At 41.8% G+C, this 26,689-nt stretch overlaps 1 protein-coding gene across 8 annotated transcripts in view; it reads left to right on the top strand.

Moving 5' to 3' along the window:
* The window catches only part of CEP128 (centrosomal protein 128), a 176,195-nt gene extending 153,105 nt beyond the window's left edge, over positions 1 to 23,090 (top strand). For 6 of the 8 annotated variants that reach the window (XM_083447795.1, XM_083447800.1, XM_083447799.1 and 3 more), the window contains 4 exons: positions 6,672 to 6,749; positions 9,459 to 9,572; positions 11,836 to 11,938; positions 21,883 to 23,090. In XM_083447795.1, the coding sequence (XP_083303921.1) occupies positions 6,672 to 6,749; positions 9,459 to 9,572; positions 11,836 to 11,938; positions 21,883 to 21,989 (402 nt within the window). In that variant the 3' untranslated portion in view covers positions 21,990 to 23,090. Of the gene's footprint in view, positions 1 to 6,671; positions 6,750 to 9,458; positions 9,573 to 11,835; positions 11,939 to 14,956; positions 15,025 to 21,882 lie in introns of those variants that run through there. The other 2 variants (XM_083447797.1, XM_083447798.1) reach the window with 2 other exon arrangements.
* Positions 23,091 to 26,689: the final 3,599 nt, after the last annotated feature.

The following is a 26,689-nucleotide window of genomic DNA, read 5'->3' as shown; positions in this document are numbered from 1 at the left end:
CTTTAAAGTTGATTGAGGGGAGAGATAAAAGGGACTCACTTTCCTCCCAGTGGTTTTGTTTGTGACCACTGAGTTGATGGCATACTGTAGGTGCTGCAAGAAAAGTGTTTTGATTTGAGGAGTAGGCTGTTATCTGCACTTAAAACCTCTGTCTCACGAACCTATACAGTGGTACCTTGGCTCTCAAACACCTTGGTACTCAAACAACTTGGAACCCAAACACTGCAAACCCAGAAGTAAGTGTTCTGGTTTGCGAACTGCTTTCAGAAGCCGAACGTTCTCTGTTTTGAGTGTTACGCTTCTGATTTGAGTGTCACACTTCCGTCTGTTTTTGCTATTTATTTTGCATTTTTGTTTTTGTGGCTCTTTTTGTGACTGTGTGGAACCCAGTTCAACTACTGATTAATTGACTGATTGATTGTGTGACCGCAGTACATTGTCTATTGCTTTCATTTTATGGATCAATGGTCTCGTTAGATAGTACAATTCATGTTGAATTGCTGTTTTAGGTTTTTTTTTTAAAGTCTGGAGCAGATTAATCTGTTTTGTATTACTTTCTATGGGAAAGCGTGCCTTAGTTTTGGAATGCTTTGGTTTTGGAATGGACTTCTGAAACAGATTAAGTTTGGGAGCCAAGGTACCACTGTACTTTGCCCATCCAAACCTTCCACAGCCTAAGCTGCTTCTGGGGGTTGATGGGTAGCTTGAGAGAGAGGGATACTTCGTTCTGTCTGCCCTGCATGTCCCTTGGCCCTCCTCCCTTACTCCTCTGACGCTTCCCTGAACAAGAGGTACTAGTACGGACTGTGCAGATATATATCCTGAGGCTGGTGGAGGTGTGGTGCCCTGAAAACTTCCCCCTGCCCAGCCCAACTTGCATATTTCCCAGGGGCGTCTGTTTGGCAACTCTTGGAATACTGATTAGATGGCTCTTCTGCATCTAACAAGGACTGGGTCCCAGTCTGTACTTGGATGGAAGAATCCAGGGGAACCCTGTGTATGACACCTTGAATTCCATCATGGGGGACAGGTGGGGTAGTAATGTAATTTATATAATTAGACTACTCTTCCATCTCTAGCGTTTGGGTATGAAAATAAATTTTTGAAGAAGGCTACTTTCTCTCCCTGAGGCCCAGTATATTTAGTAGATTCTGGCAGGAACTTTTAATGAATTCATTTGGGCCTGAGTGTAGACGTTTTACATATATCACACAGTTCTTGATGTATAATCTAGCAGTTGCTTCAAAAAAAACACAAAACCTTTTTTGGGTCACCTTTAACATTACATCTTATTCAAGCTGTAAGTAACTGCCTGTTCCAGTGCATTACTGTTGCTTTAAATTATGGGCACACTTCTTATGGATTGTACCCTGGGGATTTCTTAGTTGGCCTCCAGACCTTCTCTACTTTTTAAAAATACCCACAGCCTACAGATGATCACTTGTATTTAACCAGCTCAGGAGATTGGAGGCTCTTGTTTCTTGTCTGCACACTTACTATGCATTAAATATAAAACCGAGCCTTATGAACAACATAGACAAGCCCAGCTTGTTTTATATTTGTGTTTATCAAATATCAAATATCACTGTGGTTTCAAGACTAAAAATAAAATGCAGCTTCTGACTTTGATTTAGACCTGTCCCTGGGGGACAACAGCCCAGAGCTGCCTATCACTGCAAATGCATCAATATAAGGAGGATTAACTGTTCACATGCTCTTTAAACATCAAAGTGTTTATATGAAGTCATGGAAAATGAGTAATTTGTTTTATCATTCTCTCCGAGAACATAGAACACCTCTTAGAAAGTAAATAATCTTTTATGTTAAGAAAACAAGGGAAGATGAATAGCATTCACTGCCATGATGGAGCAGGGTGCTTTTAACTAAATTACCACCAATGCTGCTTCTATTGGTACAACTGGAACCGCTGCCACTTATCAGCTTCATCAGTGTGCTGTATCAGTGCCCTTTGTTCCCTGTTAAATAATGAGCAGACAGACATGATTGCTCTCTTCAGGATTAGTTGTATGCATTATGGCACATCCTTTGCAGTTTCTGGGAAATAATTAGCAGTACTTAATTGCCCTCTGTGTCAGGTGTTCCCCCCATCCTTTTTAGCACTTTGTTCTGCATGGCTAAACCTATCTCTTTTAATAGAGAAGAGTGCTGTCATTAATGATACAAATATGGCACTTAATCCATATTAAGGAGGTTGCTGTGTGTGCCACTAAATTATTGTTGCACCACTTCCGCGGGTCAGCTAAAAACATGACTTTTTCCTTCTTTTAACGTGCGCTTTTGCCCTTCGGTCCTTCTTTTCTTCTTCACAGCAAGCAAAACTCACTTTTTTTGCATATTTGTTTCCGGACAGGGTTGTATTTGTGTCCTTCATAACGAGACAGGAATTCTACTCCTGCAGCCTCCTTCAGAAATTACCATGCTGTCTTCCAGCTACCTGCTAAGCTGAAGTTTGGACTCACATGCATGCTTTTGTCCGTAGAGAAAGACATGCCAGTGTTGTGGCTGGCGCTGTCATAGTTAATGCGAGGCTGCACACTACATTTCAGCTGCTGGGATCGCATAGCAAAGATCACTGTTCTCGCTTTTCAGCCGGCTTAAATCCTCCTGCCATGAAAGTTCCCAACTGTTTATATAATGCTTTAAAAAGTTTTGAAAACCCAGGAATTGTGGACTGTGTAGGGCAGTTCAAGTGTCAGGTCTGAATTTCCCCATTGGCTGCAACACAAACGCAGGTTCCCACCTCACTTGCTAAGTTTGCTTAAGTAGCCTCTTTGGGAACAGAAAATCTTAACCAGAACCTGACGTTTCGATGGATTCGGTTACTTGCCAACTGTCATAATGTAAACCCTTAATGTGTCTCTGACTAGAGGGAAAGGAACATCATTTAAAGGGGGAGTGATTCTGTTCAAAGTTGGTAGCTCCTGAGTTTCTTTCATGTGGCAGAATGTCCCTGAAGCATATTGTCCCCTCCAAGATGACTGCTGAGCATTTGGGTTGGTTGTTCTGTTTCACACAGTTAACTTTCCCATCACTTAAAGCTGCAGTGAGAAGCTTGCTGAGAATCTGCTGTCTCTTTTCAGATACCCCTCAACCTTTCCGAGCCCTTACGAAGACCAGGGCTACAAATGGCTCTGGGAAGAAGTAGCAAACCATGCAACTCATCATAAATTAATGGAGTGGAAAATCAAGGCTTTGATGAACATAAGGCCACTATAAATGAAGCATGCAATATGAATGAGTGCAGCTTCTTTGTGGGAGAGGCACAGTGGTGGGCAATTTAATGAGGGAGAGACATGGACAGACACCTCCGAGCAGTTTTTTTTAGCTTCGGAAAGAAAAGTTAAGGAAGGGCCTTGGGAGAGAGCTCTTAGTTGATCATTGCAAGATATTCAACTGGTATATTACAGGTTGTGGCCATATTTTTTTTAAATTTGAATATCCTTTTGATAGACCTAGAGATTTATAGTACTGTAAATCTCTAAGTATGTATATTGATCAGATCAAAGTGTGATACTTCAGTCTTTTTATGTAGTCAACAACTACTTATTACCACTGCTTCATTTTTGCTTGAAAAGATTGGGTGGTATTTAAACAGGTTTTGCACAGAGTAGACCTATTGCAGTTAATGGACCTAACATAGTCTAATAACAATAATAACAATAACAACTACAACAATAATATATTTATAAGTAAAATAAAAAATATAATATAAAATGTAATTGAATGCCACTCATTATTTTTGTCAACAACGATTTCTGTGCTTGCCCTTTTCATAGTTATGTTTTACTTGGTTTGGTGGTAGGCTACACTGATAACAGGTAAAGCCAGGCTTCCTCAACCTCGGCCCTCCAGATGTTTTTGGCCTACAACTCCCATGATCCCTAGCTAGCAGGACCAGTGGTCAGGGATGATGGGAATAGTAGTCTCAAAACACCTGGAGGACTGAGGTTGAGGAAGCCTGGGTAAAGCTGTTTTGAAAGTGATAGGGTGCATGTCAGAGCCGTAGCTCTGTGACAGAGCATCTCTGCCTTGTATGCAGAAGGTCTGCAGCATCCCCGGGTTGGGTTGAGAGAGACTCCTGCCTGAAACCCTGGAAAGCCACTGCCAGCCAGTGTAGACAGTAGTGAGCTAGATGGATCAATGGTCTGACTCTGTTCAAGGCAGCTTCCTATGTTCCCGGGTCCTACCTGGAAGAACTTATCAGCTGTTTGCACTGATTTTATTTTGGATTATCTGGTTTGTTTTTTAGGTCAATGCTTTTGCATCCCTCTTCTTGTTGGAACTTGTTTCTATGCATCATGTTCTGTGCATGTTCCATCCTGTGACTTAATTTGTTAATGTGGCTTCGGAAGTGGCAAGGAGCAGACATTCCTTTTTCATAGAGCTTTTTTGGGGTGGGGAGTGGGCTGCAAGTGTTCAGATCCATCTCAGCAAACCAGATGTATAATGCCACATCCCTGCATCCAAGTCCCAGTGTTGCCCCAAGGATGACTTAGATTCAAAGGATTAACAAGTTACCCTACATGGTGGAGGGCTGGGGGTTTATGAGAAAAGCCAAAGCAAACTCTAGTCAGCTAGAGAAGAACATGAACTGATATCCCAGCTGAGAAATGGAAGGAGTCAGAGAAAAGCAAACTGAAATTTTTTGTTTTCGGCAGCTGCACAGATCAGAAGGCTTTTGTTTCCGTGCACTTGCAGCAAGGGAAATCTGATGGGGTAGTAAGGGAGAAGAAAGGAAAAAACAAAGAGGCAGAAGTGTCATACAACAGAATCTGCCCCATAGCAGAAATGAGGAAAAGCCCTCAAAACAAAGGCAATGTCTTTGGGTTTTGAAAGAAAAGGTGTATGTGTGTGTGTTTGTGTGTGTGAGTGTTGGTGAATGTAGTAAAAGCTTTGCAACAGAAGTGATACCCACTGACACCAATATACAGGAAGGAAATCAACAAATTGTAAGTTAAATGCAAAAATTGCTGATTGAGAAACCAAACTTTCCAGCATGGTGACTTCATAGATACCATGGAAATGTCAACATTTCAAAAGATGCAATGAGCCTCCAGAGCCAAAAACATGTAAAGACATAACCCAATATTTAAGTATGTTCCAGACTTAAACATATATATCATACTGTTCTGAATAGCTCACTGTGTTTAGGAATGGTTGTAAATATTTCCACAAAAAAAGGCTGCTGTTAATGAGAAATAAGTATCAAATATTGGTTTGCTGGTGATATATGCATTTCTCTTTCTTAGGTTTTAAATACTATAAAATTGCAAATGATGGACATTTGTTAGGTAATGTTAGTTACCTGGATTTGCCTTTCACAGCATACTCACTGCAACATTTTGTTTTAATTATTAAGAGCAAAAAACGATTGAAGTCACAACTATCTTAGCTTGAGCAATTTGGAGTGTTACAGCACCTTGGTTTGAAGTCACAAGGGCCTGAGCTTTTAATAAGGTGTTTTTGTATGGCAGGTAGAGAACTATGCTGCAGTACTTGATGCATACTGCTGAGACAGAACAATATTTTACCTGAACTGCAAACCCATCGTTCCACAACCTAACCACTGGAATTAGTTTATCTAGGGAAAGTTTTAGTTTTCAACAATTCAGCAACAATTTATCAATCAGTTGCTGAATGAAGTAGGGTAACACAGAATTCTGTAAAGCATCTTCCTTTTTTGGTAATCTAGAAATGAGATACCCGCTATCAGTATTTTAAAAATTGTATTGTGCTATTTTGATTTTGTGTCTGCCACCTTGTATATGCTGAAAAAGGGTGATGATGATAGATAATAGTTTAAAACATGCACGGGATCTCAAATTCCTGCATCTTTTCATGAGTATCCGACGGCAGTCCCTCCATCTATTTTTGACACTGGCTGCTAACATGTTCACATTGTTTTGATGCCATTTCCCTTGCTGTCCTCCGTGTCCCCACTGCCATTTATTTATTTATTTATTTATATTTAAAATGATTTATAAACCAATTAATTTTTTTCTTAAAGAATCTCTTAAGCGCTGCACAGTATATAATCCTATGGCTGTTGCGACCCATGTTGATGATCATTCTCTCTGCATTTGATCTGTCTGGTATCAAAGACATTCACAGACAAAATCCTGAGGGTGGCCACAGCCAATTGTAGATCAAAGAGGGGAAAGACTGTGTGGGCAAAGGAGGAGGAGCAGGAAAACAGGGCTAGAAAGCAGCAGCAGCAGCCTAGGGAGCAAAAGAGTTGCTTGGGGAACCACAAGATGAGCAGTCTGATTTGGCTGTGTGCTGGTGGTACTTGGGGTAAGTGATTCACAATTACTGTAAGAACAATATTTCCACGAGTGGAATAGCTAACAATGAAGCACATGCATAGCGACTACCCAAAAATTTCCAAAGCAAGGGGCCCTTCAGCGCTAAGGATCTGCTTCCAATAGTTCTTCCTTCTTTCAGCTCTCTCCTACCTTATTTACATGCATACTTTGTGTGATTGCTCCCCATCTGCTTCCTGGACTGTTGACAACATCCAGAGTCCTATGAATTTCAATGCTGGTTTATTCATATAGGTACTTCCTAGATACGGTGCTTTTGAATAATTATAAGTGTAGAAGATAAATAAGTCCAAGTTATATAGATATATCTTTTCTTCTGTTCTTCAGAGTACTCGAGTGGCTTTGGATCATCTGGAGTCTGTTCCTGAGAAACTGAATCTTTTAGAAGATTTCAGAGATTTTGGAGTGAGAAAGTTTTACCATCTCTTTTTTTGTTAGACACTGTTCGGCATTCCCCTGAACCAGCGGGAAATATATTGCGCTGGGGGCATAAAGTGTAAAGTCTGCTTTGACAACGGACTGTATGTGGAGCTACCCTGGTCCTGGTCTGAAAGCTCCAGCTGGTGTAAAATGCTGCAGCTTAGATGGTTGATGGGAATAGGCTACAACCTGCTCATAACTCCTGTGCTTAAAAGCTTGCATTGTATTGGTTTTCCATATACTGTAGTGCCAGGCCAAGTCAAGGTTCATAAGTTACAACTTAACAACTCCAGGATACCTTAAGGACTGCATCCTTATGCGCCTGCTTGATCAATGAAATACTTAGGGGAGTGACTTTTAGTGGCCCTCCATGGCTCAGATGCCCAGGTCTTAACCACCAGGAGCTGTGTGTGTGGTATTGTGGGCCCAATTCTGTGGAAGCTTCCCAGCTTGGTGAAGACGTCTTTATTTCAACAGGCATTTGGGCATTTGAAATTAGTTTTTCTACTTGTATGGTTAACATTAACGGATTTTATCTGTGTTGTAACTTCAATGTACACCGCTTAGAAACTGTGCTATTAAGCAGTAGATGAATGGATGAAATGCATCAATAAATAGTATTGCTTTTTAGCCCTTTATTTTATTGACATTTCATTAGATTTTGAAGTGTAGGTAGACCTGAATAGCTTGCTCTGTGAACCAGGGGAGGTTAACCTGTGACCCTCCAGATGTTAGACCACAGTTCTCATCATTCCTGATCATTGGTCATATTGACTAGAGTGTCCAACAACATCCATGGGGCCAAATGTTCTCCAGCCCTGCTGTAAATGAATTCCCTTTCTGCCCCCATCACTTTATCCAAATCAAAGAAATCCTTCCCAAGTACAGTCCTCTGCCCTGGCTTGAATCCCAGTTCATAATACAGAACTACCTGATAACAGTACAGCAATTTAAAGTTTACTCAAATTAAATAGCTGAGGATTATGTCTTCTCTTTGCCAGAGTTTTTGATCTGTTCACAGTGTTTCAATAAGCTGATTTTTTTTAAAAAAAAAATTAGTGTGGCACCAGCTCTTAGTTGTGTTAATATTTGAAAAGAGGTAGATTTTGTTTGGACATGATGGCATTCAGTCTCCAAGCACTGCTTCCCAAATGATGACACACTGGATGCTTGTGGTTTCACAGCTGGCGTTACCTATTGATAAGCCTGCAAAAACTGCAAAATCAATAGGAAAGGTGTTTGAATACCAAGCTTTGTTCATTACATTGGGTAAATACGCCATTCCATGGTGGGGACAAAATTCATGCCAGATATTTAGCATGCAAAATACCAGAGCACCACTATTCCATTGTTTGCTTTTGTTAATTAGCACTGTGTTTCACACATGACATAGGTCACAAGGCTCTAAACAATCAGTGTACTTAAGCAATTCAGAAGTACCACTAGAACAAATTAGTTCACTAAATACAGATTGATTTTTTAAAATGTCATTTCAAACAGGTGCTTAATTGCTCTGCTGAAGACCGAAACATTTCAAAGAAACGCAAGGTGATTTCCTCCATCCCCTTAGTACAGGTGTGGGAAACCGTTGGCCCTGCAGATGTCACTGAAATTCAACTCCCATCATCTTTGGCCATTGGCCGTGCTTTCTGCGATTGATACTCTGCAACTTTTGGAGTTGCCAAAGGTTCCCCACATCTCCTTAGAAAGTAGAATCAGAGGTCTTCGATGTATTACATTGCCCAAATGTTGGCAAAACAAGCAGGGAATAAGAGTATTCTATGAAACTGACACCAAATCAGAGCAGAATGGCTTTCTCTGTTTAACATTCTCTGGTGATTCCAGTGTTGGGTTGATTAAACACAACCACCTCTGGGAGGCCAGAGCACTGGTCCATAGATAGGTAAAGGTAAAGGGACCCCTGACCAGTAGGTCCAGTCATGGCTGACTTTGGGGTTGCGGTGCTCATCTCGCTTTATTGGCCGAGGGAGCCGGCATACAGCTTCCGGGTCATGTGGCCAGCATGACTAAGCCGCTTCTGGAAAACCAGAGCAGCGCACGGAAACGCCATTTACCTTCCCGCCGGAGCGGTACCTATTGATCTACTAGCACTTTGATGTGCTTTCAAACTGCTAGGTTGGCAGGAGCAGGGACCGAGCAACGGGAACTCACCCCGTCGCGGGGATTCAAACTGCTGACCTTCTAATCGGCAAGTCCTAGGCTCTGTGGTTTAACCCACAGCGCCACCCGCGTCTCCTAGTCCATAGATACTCACTGCCAACTCTCATTTTTGCCCAGAGAACGTTCCTATGGGTCAGCAATCTAGTCTGTACACCTCACCCCCTTGCATTTTGCCAGGGCATTGCCTGTGACCCAAGAACTGAAGACTGCCCCATTGCAGAACCAGAGAGCGAAAGTTCAAGATAAGAAGCAATTGTCCTTTTAAATAGTAGCAGTGCTATGCTTGCTGTTATGCAGCATACAGAAGTTTCAAGGCCAGAGGGCCATCTCTTACAAATCCTACTGAAGCCACAGGTCCTCCAGTAGAGCTGGGGTAGTCAGCATGCTGTGTGCCAGATATAGTTGGACTACATCTCCCATCAACCTTGGCCATGGGCTGCGCTGGGCATTTTGTCTTTTTAAATAACAGATAACCATATTTTACCCATATTAAAAAGTTCTCTTTTATTTCAGGATTCTTACAATCAGACAGACAATATTGAAGACCGATATAGTAAATACAAGGAAATTATGGGCTCCTTACATCAGCATCTGGAAGATTCAAAGCGCAGACTTGAAGATTTCAGAGTAAGTTTACCACCACTTTCTTTAAGCCTTCCTTTGTATGTGAAGCTACTAGAGAAATACACACTAATCACTAGAGCTTTTGATAGCCCATAATCACTTACAGCAAAGTGCCAATTCTATTCACTTGAAGAATATAAATACATACAATACGGCTTGCTAGGTCAAAGTAGTCTCCTAAACACCAGCACTCTGTCTCCATCACTCACCAAGGAAAACTCCAAAATCAGGTAAAAAAGGAGATTGTCGTCCCTCGTTTGTGGGTCCCAGGCATTCTATAACCTGATTTAGCCTGAGTATGGCGCTCCCGCCACAAGTTTGTCTAAGCATAAAAAAGGAAATAATATGTCATGCAGCACAAATAAACTCTTGTGAAGGATATTCTTCTGAAAGTCATAAACCTACTGCCTTATGAGAAACAATATGTCCTCCATGCTGTATTATTAGTTCTTTAAATCTCTGTGATGTTGTAAACTAAAAAGCCCTTGCTGGCAGGGCAGACACTCCAGCCTCTCCCTCCACCCCATAATACTTAGAGATGGGTGAACTGAGCCTGAAAATAGGGCTGCCATATGTCCAGATATTCCCAGACATTACTGGGATTTCAAAGGTAATATTGACATGGGGGGAGCGTTTCTTGGATCTTAGGCAAGTCAAAAACACGTTTTGGGTTTTGTCTGAAAAAAGCTCAACAATTTCAGTGGTTTACTTAAAAAGAAAAGCTCAACAATTTTGGGGTCTTCCTAAAACAAATAAAAGCTCAATATAGGAACCCTACTAAAAATCAGTTGGTTGCTATACAAGCTGAAGAGTTGAGAAATGAGTTTTCAAGTGTTCTCCATCTTAGGATGTGCCAGTAGCAACTCAAGATCATGGGTTGTGACAATTTGGGCTACCTAGGAGCTATGTGTAAAAAGGCAAGCAGACCTGAACATTTCAGGATCAAGGAGCCCCTGGGTGGTCTCAGAACATGGGTACAGACAGTGCTGGCAGCAGCCATAATCTCAGGCTGCAATAGACAAGCACAGTCCAGAAGACTCCAGTGGTGGTTCTGCAGAGCTGCCTTGCAGTCTGAAGTCATGGGTGTTGGCAGCACCTAGGATCTCAGACTGCAAAATGCAGGCACTGGTCAGACTCCTATGGCTTTGTGCTCCCTGAGATCACAGGTGCTGATAGCGCTACCAACCCAGATTCTGGGGCGTGCAGGCTGCTGCCCTTTTTCAGCCAGAGATTGCGGACACCAAGAAACTTCACAATCTCTAGCTGCAAATGGTGAAGGTGATTAAAAGTCTCAGTACAAGTAGTGCCAAGTTTGAAGGGGCTTGACAAATCAGGATATGGTACCATCATCACTAATCATCTATTCCTTCTCCCTGTTTAGACTAGCCATTATGACTTGATCTATACTGGATATTAAGAACCCAGTTCAGTGCTGAGTACAGAACAGAGTTTCATTTTTGTTTAGACTTTCATGAGCACAAGAGGAACTAAACCATGGTTTGGGAACCTTTGGTACTCCGGATAATGTTGGGCTCCCAATATTTATCAACCCCAGCTAGCATGGCCAATGGTCAAGGATGATGTGAGTTGTAGTCTAGTAGGATCTGGAATGCCACAGGACCATCCACTCTGCTTGATGGTTTACTTTTCTCTCATTTGTTTGCCAATAGGACAAAATGATTCAGATGTATATGTTTATTTCACACACTTGCTTGAAACAGGGCAGAAAATAGCTTTTCATTGCTAACTTCTCTTGACCACCTTATCTGCCCTAAGGCCAGAAATGAAATGAAAGAGTCTACATCTGTATTCTTTATGTTACTGTTAAAAAAACACCCATCCTTGTATGTGTGTGTCTGTGCTTTTTAGGGCTGCCCCATTCATCACCTTGTGCTGCTTTGCACGTTTAAGATCCGGGGACGGGGGGGACGGGGACGGGGACGGGGACGGGACAGGACAACAAGAGTGAGATTCCCATTTATTCCACAGGTTGCAGCAAGAATGCGCAGAACTCACAGTCGCACGTACAGAGGGTGACCTCTCCCAGAATTCTAAATGTTGACAGTGACGCAGAATCTGGGAGGAAATCAGATTTAATGCTAACTACTAGATTTACATTCTGAACAGTGAAACCAGATTTTATCAGTTTAAAAGAATTCTGCCACATTACATAACCCTGGCTCTAGGCTGCTTTTAATCTTAAAGATAAAAAGGAAATACATCAAAATCAGCTCTTTCATAGCAAGAATTTCATCCCCTTTCGCAGGATAAGAAAACAGTTGCTGACATTTCTGCTATACAGAGTACGTCTTCCAACTGGCGAACTAACACCAGCTTTATGTCCAGCTCCATGCTTTCCAATTCAGGATGTAAGTATTGATCACCCATAAGGAATCTCCATAAGACTGTTCAGGTGACCTCTTTTAGTAGATTGGCAGATATCCCCCCCCCCCCCGCATTTTTATTATTGGGACAATTGGAGCATTCTTTTTCCATGCACTGAATTTCTTTGTTTAGTTGGTCAGTATTTGGCTAATTAAAGGTCTTGCATAGCTACGATTTATTCTTGATTAGTAATCGTACTAAACACAGCAATCTTGTTTTTGTGTGGTCTACAAATAGCATAGCATCAGCTACTGCATCTGCAAGGATTCAAGAGGGAGTCAGTGTAGCAACCTTTACATGTAATTGCACCTCTAGTCTTTCCCTGGTTCCCCAGAATGCCCTGCAGTGAGGCAAAACCATCATTTTGTTTGTAAATGTCTTTTTATTAAGCAGAAATATAGATTCTGTTCATGAGTGATTGTCGCAATGCCTTGCCCCATATACAAACACACGAAACCTTTACACAGCCATAAGCACAGACTCTCTTTTCAGAGGTAGCAAATCTGACTAGTGGATACAGAGGATGGAAATACAACATTTGAATGCTGAGCCAGGTGGACCTTTGGTTTGATCCAGCATGGCATTGCTATTACTTTTTATTCCTGAATGGGAAAGAAAGCTTATTGCTAAACAAAGTTCAAAGCCCTGGACAACAGTATGTGAGAGAGTAAGTGGTACATGAGCCTGACATTCCTCCAGCCTTTCTCCTGTAGTGCCAAACCATGGTTCAGTATTGCATGTGAACACAGCCTGTAATTTGTGACTGTTTTATGCTCAAATGTATTCAAAGTTGGAAATTCTCAGCTGGACTTTGATCATCTTTACCCCTGCATGCATATTGTGTTATGATTGTTCATAAAAACTTAAGGGTTAAGAATTAACCTTTCTAAAATGGCAATACAGTGGTACCTTGGTTCTCAAACTTAATCCGTTCCAGAAGTCTGTTCCAAAACCAAAGCATTCCAAAACCAAGGCGTGCTTTCCCATAGAAAGTAATGCAAAATGGATTAATCCATTCCAGACTTTTAAAAACAACCCCTAAAACAGCAATTTAACATGAATTTTACTATCTAACATGACCATTGATCCATAAAATTAAAGCAATAATCAATGTACTGTACTATAAAATAAATAAAATAGTATTGTAGATGATTAAAAATAAAAAAAAATATTACCTGCACTGATGATAGTCGTTGTTTGGATAGGGGGCTTTTATCCATTTTCGCAGTCACACAATCAATCAGTCAATCAATCAGTAGCTGAACTGGGATCTACACAGTCACAAAAACAAATTAACTGAAAAAGCCTCAAAACAAAAAATGCAAAATAAATAGTGAAAACAAAAGCACCAAATATAAGCTCCAAATATCACCTCAGAACACTGCAGTCGGAAACGGAGGGCTTGAATTACAATGGGGGAGACGCAAATTAGCAGTGCAACAGGAAACACAGGGGGACTCAAAACAGAGCACGTTCAGCTTCTGAAAAAAAGTTTGGAAACCAGAACACCTACCTCCGGTTTTGTAGCGTTCGGGTTCCATGTTTTTAGTGAATTAAGCTGTTTGAAGGAAAGAGGGGGACATGTTTAATCTGGAGAATCTTTGCTAAAATTCATTGTTCCGTTTTAAATTAAGTTTCTATTGGCAGTGAAATGAAAACCAATTAAATTTTTGTATTTACTTCTTGCCTATCATTGTATGCCAGTTTTTAATCTCTATAGTTACTTGTAGTATACTTTTTTATTTTCATAACCATCTATTTAAAACGTTATTGTGGGAGCTAGTCTGACTAAACTGTTTTGTAGAAAGGAAGAGGTTTATTTGACAGCGTAATTTGGGCAAGAAGGTGCTCATTAGAGACGTACTTCATAAAGCCAGCTGTATTATCAGCTGCCACTCAACTAAGTCTTTTTTTAATAAAAAAAAAACCTAATCAGACACTGGCTGTTATCCCACCATTAATCCCAAGAAACTATTTTTTATGACCACCGTACTTTTCTCCAGTTTTAGATTACAAAATGATTAGCAACTGCAGATGCTTTGCATTAGCGCTGTAAATGTATCCTTTTCCTGTTTGTACAGTTTTTATCCTTTCTGTGTATTGACAAATCTTTTCCCAGAAGCCATTTTATTTCTAAAGCTTGTTGAGCCGGGACCTTCAAAATCTGCAGCCTTTTTAAAGAAAGACAAGGGCAGCAAGGCTTTCTAGTCTGCTGTTACTGATCACAGTCCTCAGTTAACCTTGGCTTTGCTGATGCACAACACATTTTATTAGTAGTTCAAAGTACTCTGCATGCATTGGCCATGTTTGGCTGTAATGCTAAGCCAGAAATGTGGATTGTTAAGCCATACTGTGCATGATCTGTATACTGGTACCCAACACATTGGTGAGCTTAGCGTTATGTCCAAACCAAGCATCCTAAACATGACTTCCATTTGGTTAGCAATCATGGTTTGTGTAGGCAAAACAGCAAGTGCTAAGCCAGCCACACTTGTAAAAAGGAGGGGGGCAGAGCTGACATTGAAATAAGCCTTTGTTAAACCACCTTTCCCCATGTATACTTACCTGGACTCTGCAATCTGAGGCCCTTCTTCTGGTGCCTATTCAAGACGTTCGCAGGGGGGCAACACAAGAACAGGCCTTTTCTGCAATGGCTTTCCACTTGTGGTAATGCTCCCCCCAGGCACTAGGCAAAAATGTTCTTCAACCAGGCCTTTGGCAGATTAATATTCTACAGCCTTTTAAAGGTGTTTAGGTGGTGGTGGTATTGTTTAGTTTTTTTTTTGGCTATCTATTTTGGGCTTTTATCCTGTATTTTTATATTGTGAACCGCCCTGAGATCTTCAGATGAGATCTTCAGATGATTCATCTTCAGATGAATCTTCAAATATATTATTATTATTACTACTGCTGCTGCTGCTGCTGCTGCTGCTGCTGCTGCTACTGCTACTGCTACTGCTACTATTACTATTAACACCAGGAAAGCTTCTTTCTTTTCAAAGGTTGTGATAACACCTACAGAAAACTATTTGTTTGAAAAACTGAGCCAGGATAAAAACTTTGGGTGAAATTCAGTGTTGTTCTCTTCTGTCTGGTGCAACCATTGTTTTTTTGCATCGCTAGCTGAAGCATGGTTTGTTACTACAGCAAACAAAGTTCAAAATGTAACACCCAAAAAAAATTTTTTTAGTCCCCAATTATTTCCTTAAACTCTTTTGTTTTTTTACTGCACCACCTATGGGCCAAGGTAACAGATTCCGTAGGTTAATACTGCACCGCATTAAAAGGATTTCCTTTTAATATGCTTTAAGTATATTGCTTTTTGATTTTTATCATGTGCCTTCTGGCTCGTGTATTACCAGAAAGGTAAACAGGATTTGCTATTCCATCTGGCCCCTTTACTATTCATAATTCTACTTGCTATCTGCTGGTAATGAAAGCTGTGCTTCATATTAGCAGCTTTTGCTCACAATCCTTTTGAACTACAACTTTCCACTTTGATAACAGGTAGCTCTAAAATTATTTTCCTTGGAAGAATAAAGAAATACAAGAGAGAGAGGAAGGGAGGGAAACCAACAGCACATAAGTTTCTGAAGACAGGGGGAATGTCTCCAGCCCATCTGCTAGTTTATAAGGTCACTCATAGGGTGGAGAGAGCAGGCCCTCTCCACGCACAAACTACTTCCTAGTCCTTTTCCCGTGAGGCTATCTTGAGTTTGTGGTATGTGCCTGAATGCCACTGCCATGTGGGCAGAGCCAGTCACATGGACCCTCCTTTCCAATAGAAGTCATGTATTTAATTTTAATGTAGAAGACCCAGAGTCACCATCTACTTATGGATAGCAGTCAATGGATTGCCCGACAAGACAGAAGTACTGTTTCTGAGGGGACGGGGTGGACAGGTATGGGAAACCCCCTGGTCCTGAATGGAGTAACTGTACCCCTGAAGGACCTGGTATGCAGCCTGGGAGCCATTTTGGACTCACAGCCATCCATGGAGGTGCAGGTTAATTCTGTGTCCAGGGTGACTGCCTACTAGCTCCATCTGGTGCACAGGCTGAAACCTTACCTGCCCTCATGCTGTCTAGCCAGAGTGGCACATGCCTTGGTTATCTCCTGCTTGGACTACTGCAATGCACTCTGTGTGGGACTACTGGCCTTCTGGCAGTTCCCTCACCGTGAGAAGTGAGATTACAGGGAACCAGGCAGAAGGCCTTCTTGGTAGTGGCACCCGCCCTGTGGAACACCCTCCCGTCAGATGTCAAGGAGATAAGTAACTATACAACCTTTAGAAGACTTCTGAAGGGAAGTTTTTTTAATGTTTGAGGTTTTTTGTATTTTAATATTTTGATGGAAGCTGCCCAGAGTGGCTGGGGCAATCCAGTCAGGTAGGCAGCATATAAATGATAAAATTATTGTTCATTATCATCATCGCCATCATCAAACAATACATTGTTTATTTCTGCATTTCATTTATGAATCACTTCCCATGAGAAATCCTCAAGGTTTTTGCAATGTAATAAAAACTTACACAAACACAGTTTAAAACAACTAAATATGTAGGGATAGTTTAAACTAACAAAAGCAAATGCATAAAATAAAATAAATTCAAATCCAATACAGATATCTAAAGATCTCCATTTAGAAGCCTTGTTGAAAGAGGGATGTCTTTAGCAGGCCCGAAAAGGCACCTATTGAATATATAACAGGAGGGAGTTCAAAGCGATAGATGCCACAACACTAAAGGCCTGATTCCAACCTTGGCAGAATGGAGCTCCTGGTAAGATGGTACCTGCAGGATCCCCTCTCCTGCAGAATGCAGAGATCTTTTGGGTGTGTAGGGGTAGAGGCAAGCTATGAGGATGAGAGTGAAATGTAGGGGGTGATTCTATAAAATCTCCATATACAAACCCACAAACAGCTTCGCAGTAAGAAAAACACATAATGGGAAGGGACCAATATAAAAATATCAACGCAATTAATTGATAATTCAATTCCAGGTGTTAGCTGGAACAGAGTGATACGTCCCAAGTGGCCACTGGCAGAGCTCTCTCTTCTGGCGGTGGAGAACTGCCCTTGCTTGCAGATCGCCTTCTAATCTAGAACAATTTACCTACCAGCTCCAATAGACTGTAGGATGGTTCAGGCATTCAGTAACACTGAACTATGGTTTGGCACTATGAGTATGAGTCATTTTGGAGCGGTTGTCTCTTCCCCTCAGGTGTGTTGATACCCTTCTTCCTATCCCTTCCTATACCCTTCTTCCTATCCCAAAAAGTTGGGAACTGTGGTTTGTGCTTGCCTGGCTAAGCAAAGTTGCAACCCAGGATGAAACTAGTTAATGCTTTCTAATTCTGATCAAGCGGGCCCTTTTTTTGCTGCAATAAATCTGTTAATTTTTAAAGTGTCGCAAGGAACTTGTTTTGCATACATCACCTTTAAAACAAGCAAAAGGAAGTGCTTCACATAGTTCAGAATTAACCTGTGGAATTCATTAACATAAAGTGTTCAGAAAGAATTAGATAAATAAGGTAGGTGTAATGAATGAAGAATCCATTCTGACAGCCATTAGTACAGTCTCCCTTTTCAGAGGTAGTAAATCTGACTGTTGCTCTTACTTTTTATTATGCAGTGGGGGGGGGGGGCACACGACTTTTTTCCCATCTGCAAAGTGAGCTTTCCCAAATCTCTGGATCTGGCATGTGCCCAGATCAATTGTACCAGTTCTGCATTCTTCCTTTTGATTTTACCACAGTCCCATCACCTCTGTCATTATTTCCAATAAGACAAGTTTGTGCACTAGTACCTCAGTTGTCGAACCTATTCCATTCCGGAAGACCGTTCAACTTCTGAAACGTTTGAAAACAAGACACAATGGGCGGTCTGCAAAGTCAATGGAGAAAATTGAAAAAAACTCAGCGGAAGCCATTCGACTTCCGAGGCACATTCGAAAACAGAAACATTTATTTCTGGGTTTTGAGCATTTGAAAACCGAGACGCTCGACAACCAAGCTACCACTGTACTTGAAGTAGTATTGAACAGTCTCTTTAGTGGACACCCTTTTCAATGTTATTTTTCTTACCTGGCTGCTAAGACTTCACAGATTGTCAAGGCAACAGCCATAAAAATCCATGGCTCATCCACATATACAATTTAAGCAGAGATACAGCTGACTGGTTCATTACATATGTGGGAGATAAGCTTTCAGTATTTTACAGATCAGTCTAAACAATAAAAGCAAGATGAGAGAAACATCCCTATGCAGTGTATTTTATAGGATATAGTTTATATCTGTAAAAGCCCCCCCCCCCCCCCGGGTTTCTTCTTCCAGACCTTGGTCCAGGGCTCAGACATCTTAACTAGCTTCTCATTTGATTAAAAAAAAAAAGGTGGCTGCAAGGTCACCTTGGCTTTTGCATTCTTCATTGCTGCTTGACAAAATGATAGCATCATATAAGTTCATGACCGTGCCTCCGAGCTCTGGCAATCAGTATGACATTGCTCTTGTTTTTATTACATTGTTTATCTACATGTTACTCTGAGACAGCCAACACCATTGCAGTAGGTCCTATTTAATTGGATAATAAGGATTCCAAAATACAGTTTAACATCTCTCTCATAGTGACAGCAAATGAAAATTTGAGAATTGGTGGAAGTTTTACCAGTATCTCTGAATTAGCATTTCTTTCTACTTTCATCAACCTGAGTTTTGAATGGGAAAGAAGGATCCTAGGAAATCCATTGTGACTATGTTTAGCAACATTTCGTAGAATCACAGAATTGTAGAGTTGAAGAGTCCCTGAGGATCATCTAGTCCAACCGACTGCAATGCTGGAATAGGCAGCTGTCCCATATGGGGATCAGTCTTTTGCAACCTTGGCATTATCAGCACCACGCTCTAGCCCAGAGCTTTCCAAACTTTTCATGTTGGTGACACACTTTTTTAGAAATGCATCATTTCGTGACACAGTAATGTCACGTTTTAGTAGCAAACTGGAGGTTAAAATAACCTCTTTCCAGCCCCAGGAGGAGAGTGGGGAGCATTCGCGTGACACACCTACACACTGCAGTCGACATACTAATATGTTGCAACACACAGTTTGAAAAGCTCTGCTCTAGCCAGCTGAGCTATCCAGGCAAAACTTTCTTTCCTATTCAGTCAGAACACAACAGTGCTTTTTGCAACTCTTGACAGATCCAAGCCAAGTTGGTCTTCAAGAATTAGTTCTTTCATACCTTACATAGCATTATGTGTGGCTTGTCCACTGTGTGTTTTCCCACTTAACGTGATAAGAAATGAACAGGAAATACATGTCTGTAAACGTGTGGCAGATTAGCACCGAAAAGCAGCTCGCCTATAAAGAAAAAAGCCTATATAACGATAGAGGAGTATAAAATTATGCTTAGTGTGGAGAAGGTAAATAGAAGACATTTCCCCCTCTTTCACGTGTAATACTGGGTCCATCCAGTGAAAGTGAATGGGAAGAGATTCCAGATAGATGAAAAAAAGTACCATACTTCTTCCCACAGTTCATAGTTAGTCTGTGGAATTCTACAAGACGTAGTGATGCCCACCCAGCTGGGCAGCTTTAAAAGAAGATAAGGCACACTCATCAGTGGCTACATTCTGCTTCCACTGTCAGAGATATGATGCTTCTCAATACCAGCCACTGGGAATCACAAGTGAGGAGAATGCTATTGTACTCAGGCCCTCCTTCCAGGCTTCCCACAGGCATCTGGTTGGCCATTGTGAGAATAGGATGCTGGTTTAGATGGGCCTTTGGTCTGATCCAGCAGGGCTCTTAAGTCAGGATTAGCTCCTTGGGTCCTATCTGCCACATGCTGAAGCGACTTACCTGAAATGCATTGCATGAATTTTCCAGGAGACACATGGTTGACAAGTAGCAAACTTGTTTGGCCCATAGAGGGTGAATTGGATCTTATTCTCCCTTTCTGCAATAGATCAAATTGCATTTATATAGCTGGTCTCCCTCCCCACACCTTGGCACTGAGCAGTTGATTTCCAATACCCAATCACAGCTGAAGTGGGATTCCAGCTCCTCAGGAGCAATTATCCGTCAATCTGTAGCACTTTACGCCTCATTAGGAAAGCCCAAATTAAGCCTCCTTACACACTGGCCTACCTGTATCCCATAGGAATATGAAGACCCATACCCTATAGCTGTTCTCACCTGAGGAGAGGGAGTGGGGCGCTAGAATCACTTAGAGATAAAAAATCACTGAATCTGTGTGAGCTAGGTGAAAACTTCAAGGGGCTGGGCTATAGGCAGCAATCTAGTGAAGGTCGATAGCTGGGAACTGTGAGCCAGGACTGGAAGAGGAATCAGTCTCAGAGGGCAAGCCAAGAGTCAGAACCAAAGAACAAGACCAGAAATGCAAGTCATACTAGCTCTGGTAGATGTTGTTGCTCAAGCAAGTCTCAGCCACAGAGATAAGTACTTTCCATACTTTTCTGACCAGGAAGAGCTAGCTTGGATGTGCGGAGCCAGGCCAGATCTGGAAGGTTCTTCCTTGGGAGGCTAGAGTTATGGGGCTTGCCACATGGGACAGCGGCCAGCAGTTACTGACAACCAATACTGTTCAGTACTACCTTACATGTGGCTGGGCTTGCTCAGCTGCGGACAAGCCAATGTGATTCCTGGTAGGACATTTTGTAGAATGTTTCCTATGCCAGTGACCCTTTGAAGCAGCCAAGGTGGTCTAAGCCTGAAGCACTCACAAGTCCCCAGAAAGCTTGATGTTATAGTTAAAACTAGTGAATGTCACCCCAGTTAGGGACTCTTCTTAGCTTCTCCTTGTATCAGGCTCAGGCAACACCCAAGGGTAAATCATTTTGTGAGAACTGTAACCTGGCTCACTGACTCTTAACATTTCAGGAGCTTCTCTGAACCACTCCTTTCCTGTGACAAGCCTTGTTCTCCAGAGCAGGAAGCAATGGCAGTAAGATGTCATTTCTTTGAGGTGCTGGTGGTAGCAGTGCTTTCATTTCCATGGCCTTTCATCTCCCCACCCCCACTCCCACCCCGGGCCACAGTCTAAAGGGCACAGAACAGTCTAAGCAGTCACTCAGCAGCACAGCCAGTTCTCCACCCGTACAATGACCACACTCCTCTGCCTTGCTTCTGCTGGGAGCAATCTAGATGCCTCTCAAACATTCTTGCTGGACATGATGACACAAGCAGGCTCACATAGATACAGAAATCTGCTTAAGAGGTCTACATTTAATCCTTCAACTAAGCCAGGCCTGTACTGCTGTCTCCTTAAAAATCAAATTTAAAATTTGAGTTTTGCCATTAATTCTGTGGGGACGGGATTGCATTCCAAATTGCAGTATCAGTTGCCTTGTCTCCAAAGTTCTCACATGCAGAAGTCTGCTCACAGGATGATATTGCTAGTAGTAGAAGGTGTGGAGGCGATCCCTTATTTTCACTGCAGCCCCCATGCAGAAATCTGCTCTGAAAGGTTGGGGAATCCTCCAGAACAGCATGGGAAGTGATGATGGATGTCAGCAAAAGTAGAAGCCTTGGCAGGATTGGAGTGCCTTCCTTGTGTGGAAGGAGCCCTTCCGTTTGTGGAAGAGCAACTATCTAAAAGAGAGAGAAACCATTATCTCTTAGAGAAAAAGCATTAAATCACCTGCTTTCCATCTTTGGTTCACCTGATGCCGGTAAACAATCTAACCACTGTATTTTGCACCAACCAAAGCTTTCAAACAGTTTTCTGAGACAGTCTTACCTACAGTGTACTGAATCTTTCCAAACGAAGTGTTACCACTCTATGGGTATCTGGACAGGCCTTCTCTGTTTAGAACAGGCTGGGTTTTTTTCTAGATCTCTCCCCCCCCCCCCCCATGTTGAGTCTTTCAGCGAATAGGTGATTGCTTTCCCCCTCTCCTTTCTTCCGCAGCACTTACCAAAAGTACATTTCCTTCAGATTCAAATGCAACTAAAAAAGGTGCTATCAGCATGACGGTCAATGGAACAAAACTGCGAACACAAGAAGAGAGGTACTAAAGCAACTTCGGAATGCCAGATACACTGTTGGAAACTCAGCTCTGCGGCACTTTTTTCCAGTTCTGACTGCAGCTGTATTTACCAAAGCAGTGCAGATTCCGTGGTCCAACAGATGCCAAATAGTGACTGAGAACAACGTCTCGATTGTGGGTCTAAAATGAAGCAAGTGAAACCTGAATGTAAAATGCCAAAGAATCTTGTGGTTTGAAGTGCTGTCCCCATTGCTTTGTTTCAGTCCATCCCAAACCAGCCACCTTTGCCTTTTCGTGAGTTTTGTTACATACCTTAATATGTTTTAAGTTCAAGGATGCGATGGATTTTTGGTTGAACAATATATAGATAAAACATAAACACAATCAGGTAATGGTTAATAGAAATTGCTTGGTGTGTAAATAAGATGTTTTATAACATAATTTAGAGCTGTACAGGCAGAATAGCATTTTACAACAAAGGTGCCTCAATTGATGCATTATGCAATGATTACATTATTGTGCTTAATAATAGAAATCATTTATATGTGAAACAATGACCTGAATTTCCTCCACTTTGAGGAGAATTAAGATTACATGCTGCATTTCATTCTGTTTGGGACTACTATGTTTGTTGATCCAAGCTCAAGGGAGAGCGCAGCCTAACCTAAATTTCCCCAGAACTGGAGGAAATTCAGTTAACCACTTGTTATGAACCACTTCTGTAATTAAGCATAATAATAATTTTGTTTCCTAAACCTAAAATCTCCAATAATGTAATGAAATATTTTATATCCGACATGGCAGAAGAGAACCAGAGTCACAATATCTAATTTTGTGCTACAAATGTACAATGTCTTCCTGGAATTGAATAAACAGGTTGAGAACCAACCTTTGGCAGAGGAGGTTGGTTTATATGAGTACCCAACCTTCTTTTTTTTCTTCTTTTAATAAAAAGCAATTTCTAATAGTCACATCCTTCCCAATACCTCTTTATTAAGTTTTTTTGAAATGTCACCTTAACTCTGAAAATTACAGTGTACAATAATTTAGCCATATATTGTGGTCTCTATTGATGAAATCAGATATTCCCTTTCTTGATGTTTCTAATAAAACTTCCCCTTCCCCTTTACCTGCCTCTGTGATTCTTGGTTTATTGCCCATATCTTGGTTCTGATCTGTGAAATGCACTTGGTTTTAATGTTCAAGTCTGAGTCCTTGTAAAAGTGCCTTGAGAGCCAGCACAGTAGCCCAGCGAGAGATTGTTCTAAAGATATGGACTGTATTACAGTTGTCTCACTAATGCCAGTGTTTTCTTTAGATAAGCAGCCCACTGTTCAAGGACTTGGTTACATTACTAGCAATGATGCCAGCTTTCATTAGTGGCAATTACTGGGTTGTTGTGTGTCAAACCAGGAGTATTACTTTTAAACTTCGCAGTATGTGGATGGTTATAATGCATGGATGTATACCTGCTGTCGGGTGGCGCTGTGGGTTAAACCACAGAGCCTAGGGCTTGCCGATCAGAAGGTTGGCGGTTCGAATCCCCGCAACAGGGTGAGCTTCCGTTGTTCGGTCCCAGCTCCTGCCCACCTAGCAGTTTGAAAGCATGCCAGTTCAAGTAGATAAATAGGTACCACTCCAGCAGGAAGGTAAACGGTGTTTCCCTGCACTGTTCTGGTTCTCCAGAAGCGGCTTACTCATGCTGGCCACATGACCCGGAAGCTGTACGCCAGCTCCCTCAGCCAATAAAGCGAGATGAGCACCGCAACCCCAGAGTTGGTAACGACTGGACCTAATGGTCAGGGGCCCCTTTACCTTATACCTGCTGTCATGAAAAGAGGCGTTTGCAATGACCTGTATCTCTAGGTCATAGAATTGTAGAACTCAAAGGGACCACCAGTGTCATCTAGTCCAACCCCCTGCAATGCAAGAAACTTACCCAATGTGTGTTGCAGGGGTGGGGGGGCGGCTGTAGCTCAGTAGGGCTTTGCATTCAGAAGGTCTCAGGTTCAGTCCCTGGCACCTCCAGGTAGGGCTGGGAATATCACCTGAAACACTGGAGAGTTGCTGCCTGTCAGTGTAGACCATACAGAGCTAGATTGACCAGTGTTCTCACTTGGTAGAACACAGCTTCCTATGTTCCCTACATTTGCTTGTAGAATAAGATTCCCATTCATCAAGCTGAGGATTAACAAACTGGGCTTTTAAGTTTTATCTGCTAGATGCCTCTTCCTTCATTTTGAAACGGGGGTTACAAAAAGGGATCGGCTGATAAATCTAAACATCTCTTCTCTCCCCTCTCTCAACACACACACACACACACACACAGAGAGAGAGAGAGAGAGAGAGAGAGAGTGAGTTTTATTCATGCACCCGTGCATGGGGATGTGTCAGTCTCCCAAGCCTTTATGTGAACAGTGTGACTGTCTGTACTGACAGAGCCTTTGTGTGCGCAGCTGTGTGTGCAAAGGCTACAGGGCAGGCTACTTTATGCACCCCTGCTCCTATGTTCGGTAAGACAGGAACATGAACACCTGAAGAAGCCCATTGTCCATAGGCGCTGATTCCTAGGGGCTGAGTATTTTTCTTGTCCTGGAACCACTGGGCATCCTGCTCTGCTCACACACAGCAGGGAGTGTTTACTGTATTACAGCAGCTGCAAAACTACCCAGGACATTTCAAGATGGATTCATTCTTTGTCTGCCAAACCCTGGTCTCAGAAGCCTCCTGAAATTTGGATACCAATTTCAGCTTCTGTCAAGAAGGCTGATGAATGGAGCGCATGTAGGTAAAAGTTTACCTTCAATCACATGCAAGCCAAGAGGAATACCTCAGAGATGAGCTTTGGAGAAAGACACACACACACCAAGCCTATCACATCAGCCATAAGAAGAACACCGCTACAAGCACTGCATATTAATGCTCTCACAAGTTCTCTTTCAGTGGTACTTCATGGGTAACTTTTCCACAACCCAGCAAAAGACTCCAAATATTCTCCAACCAAGTAATATGTACAAAAATGCATATACTAGGAAAGACTTACAGAACACCAGGAGATTCGCCTATCCTTTGTTAAAACACATTGCTTAGTATTACATGAGACTTAAGAACCCGCAGAATCATAGAATTGTAGCTGGAAGGGACCACGAGGGTCATCTAGTCCAACCCCCTGCAATGTTGGAATCTTTTGCTCAAAAGTGAGCTGAGAATGTCCCCAACCATATAACGGAAGCAACAAAAGCGAGGAGAAAAGTAGATACGTATCTTAGTAAAACAAGGAAAAAAATACAAAGTTTGAGAAACATAATATGTAAGCAGAACGATCACAACAAAGTGCAGTTCTGATGGAATTCAATTCTTGTCACTTATTCAAAGATGTGGAGATGGACAGTTTTTAAATAGTAAAAATGGCCATATTTTAATTTGCATAGGTTTCAACATAGTGGGTTTGTTTTGTTTTTATGATGTATTTTGTGTTCTTATTTTATGTTTTTCTGCTGTGAACTGCCCAGACATCTTCGAATGAAGGGTGCTATACAAATTACATACCTACATACATACTGTATTTTTCCGTCTATAAGATGCCCCCATGTATAAGACGGCAACAACCAATCACAAGTCCACCCTTGGCACTATCCGTGTATATGACGCCCCCCTAATTCTTGACATCATTTTTTAAGGAAAAAGACCTACTTATTCACAGAAAAATCCAGTACTTGGATCCAAAGGTGAGGTGCATGCAGATAGCATTTCTGCTTGCCCAAGAGTTGGCCCTTCATTTTTGGAAATTGGTCCTTTTTGCTTCAGCCTCCTTCACCATATGTCTTTGCTTCCAGAAGGTACCCCAACCCCCTGGAACATCAATGGGGGGTGGGGGCTAGAGAGGGAAGGGAAGTCAAAAAGAAGACGATGATGACTTTGGATTTGATATCCCACTTTATCACTACCCGAAGGAGTCTCAAAGCGGCTAACATTCACCTTTCCCTTCCTCACCCACAACAGACACCCTGTGAGGTGAGTGGGGCTGAGGGACTTCAGAGAAGTGTGACTGGCCCAAGGTCACCCAGCAGCTGCATGTGGAGGAGCGGAGACGCAAACCCGGTTCACCAGATTACGAGTCCACCGCTCTTAACCACTACACCACACTGGCTCTCAAGAAGGCCCATTTCCATGAATGGAGGACTACTCCAAGCCAAGGTGCAGATGCACTGGCGTCAATGACCTTCCTCTGACCACTGCCTTACTCTTCCAATGTCAGACTCACAAATTATGAAACAAATACTTGTGTAGTAAAAGCTGGCTGTGAGACTGACAAAAAGGATGCTCTGTTCAAAGTTACTTTTATAAAGCTGTCGTGGTGTCTGTGAACACAAATGCTGCTTTCTAACATGTGGGTTTTTTTAAAAGAGAATTTATTTATGGATATTAATTGCATAAGGTCAAAAGTCTACTACTCTTCCTCCATAAATAGACTCATTTGCAGTATCACTTGCATACTGCCCCAGAACTTTGGAAGGGTATTGCTAGCTGCAATGATAGCGGTCATCAAAAATATATCTGGAGTGGCTGGGGAAACCCAGCCAGATGGGCGGGGTATAAATAATAAATTATTATTATTATTATTATTATTATTATTATTATTATTATTATTATTATCTCGCAATAAAGACCCACGTTTCAGTCTTCTTCATAGCTTTTATTATACAGTGGTACCTCGGGTTAAGTACT

Source organism: Podarcis tiliguerta (assembly GCF_965153285.1).
Source record: "Podarcis tiliguerta genome assembly, chromosome: 1".
Taxonomy (NCBI): domain Eukaryota; kingdom Metazoa; phylum Chordata; class Lepidosauria; order Squamata; family Lacertidae; genus Podarcis; species Podarcis tiliguerta.
Note: the sequence above shows the minus strand (reverse complement) of the source record. Positions and strands in the feature narration are given on the sequence as shown.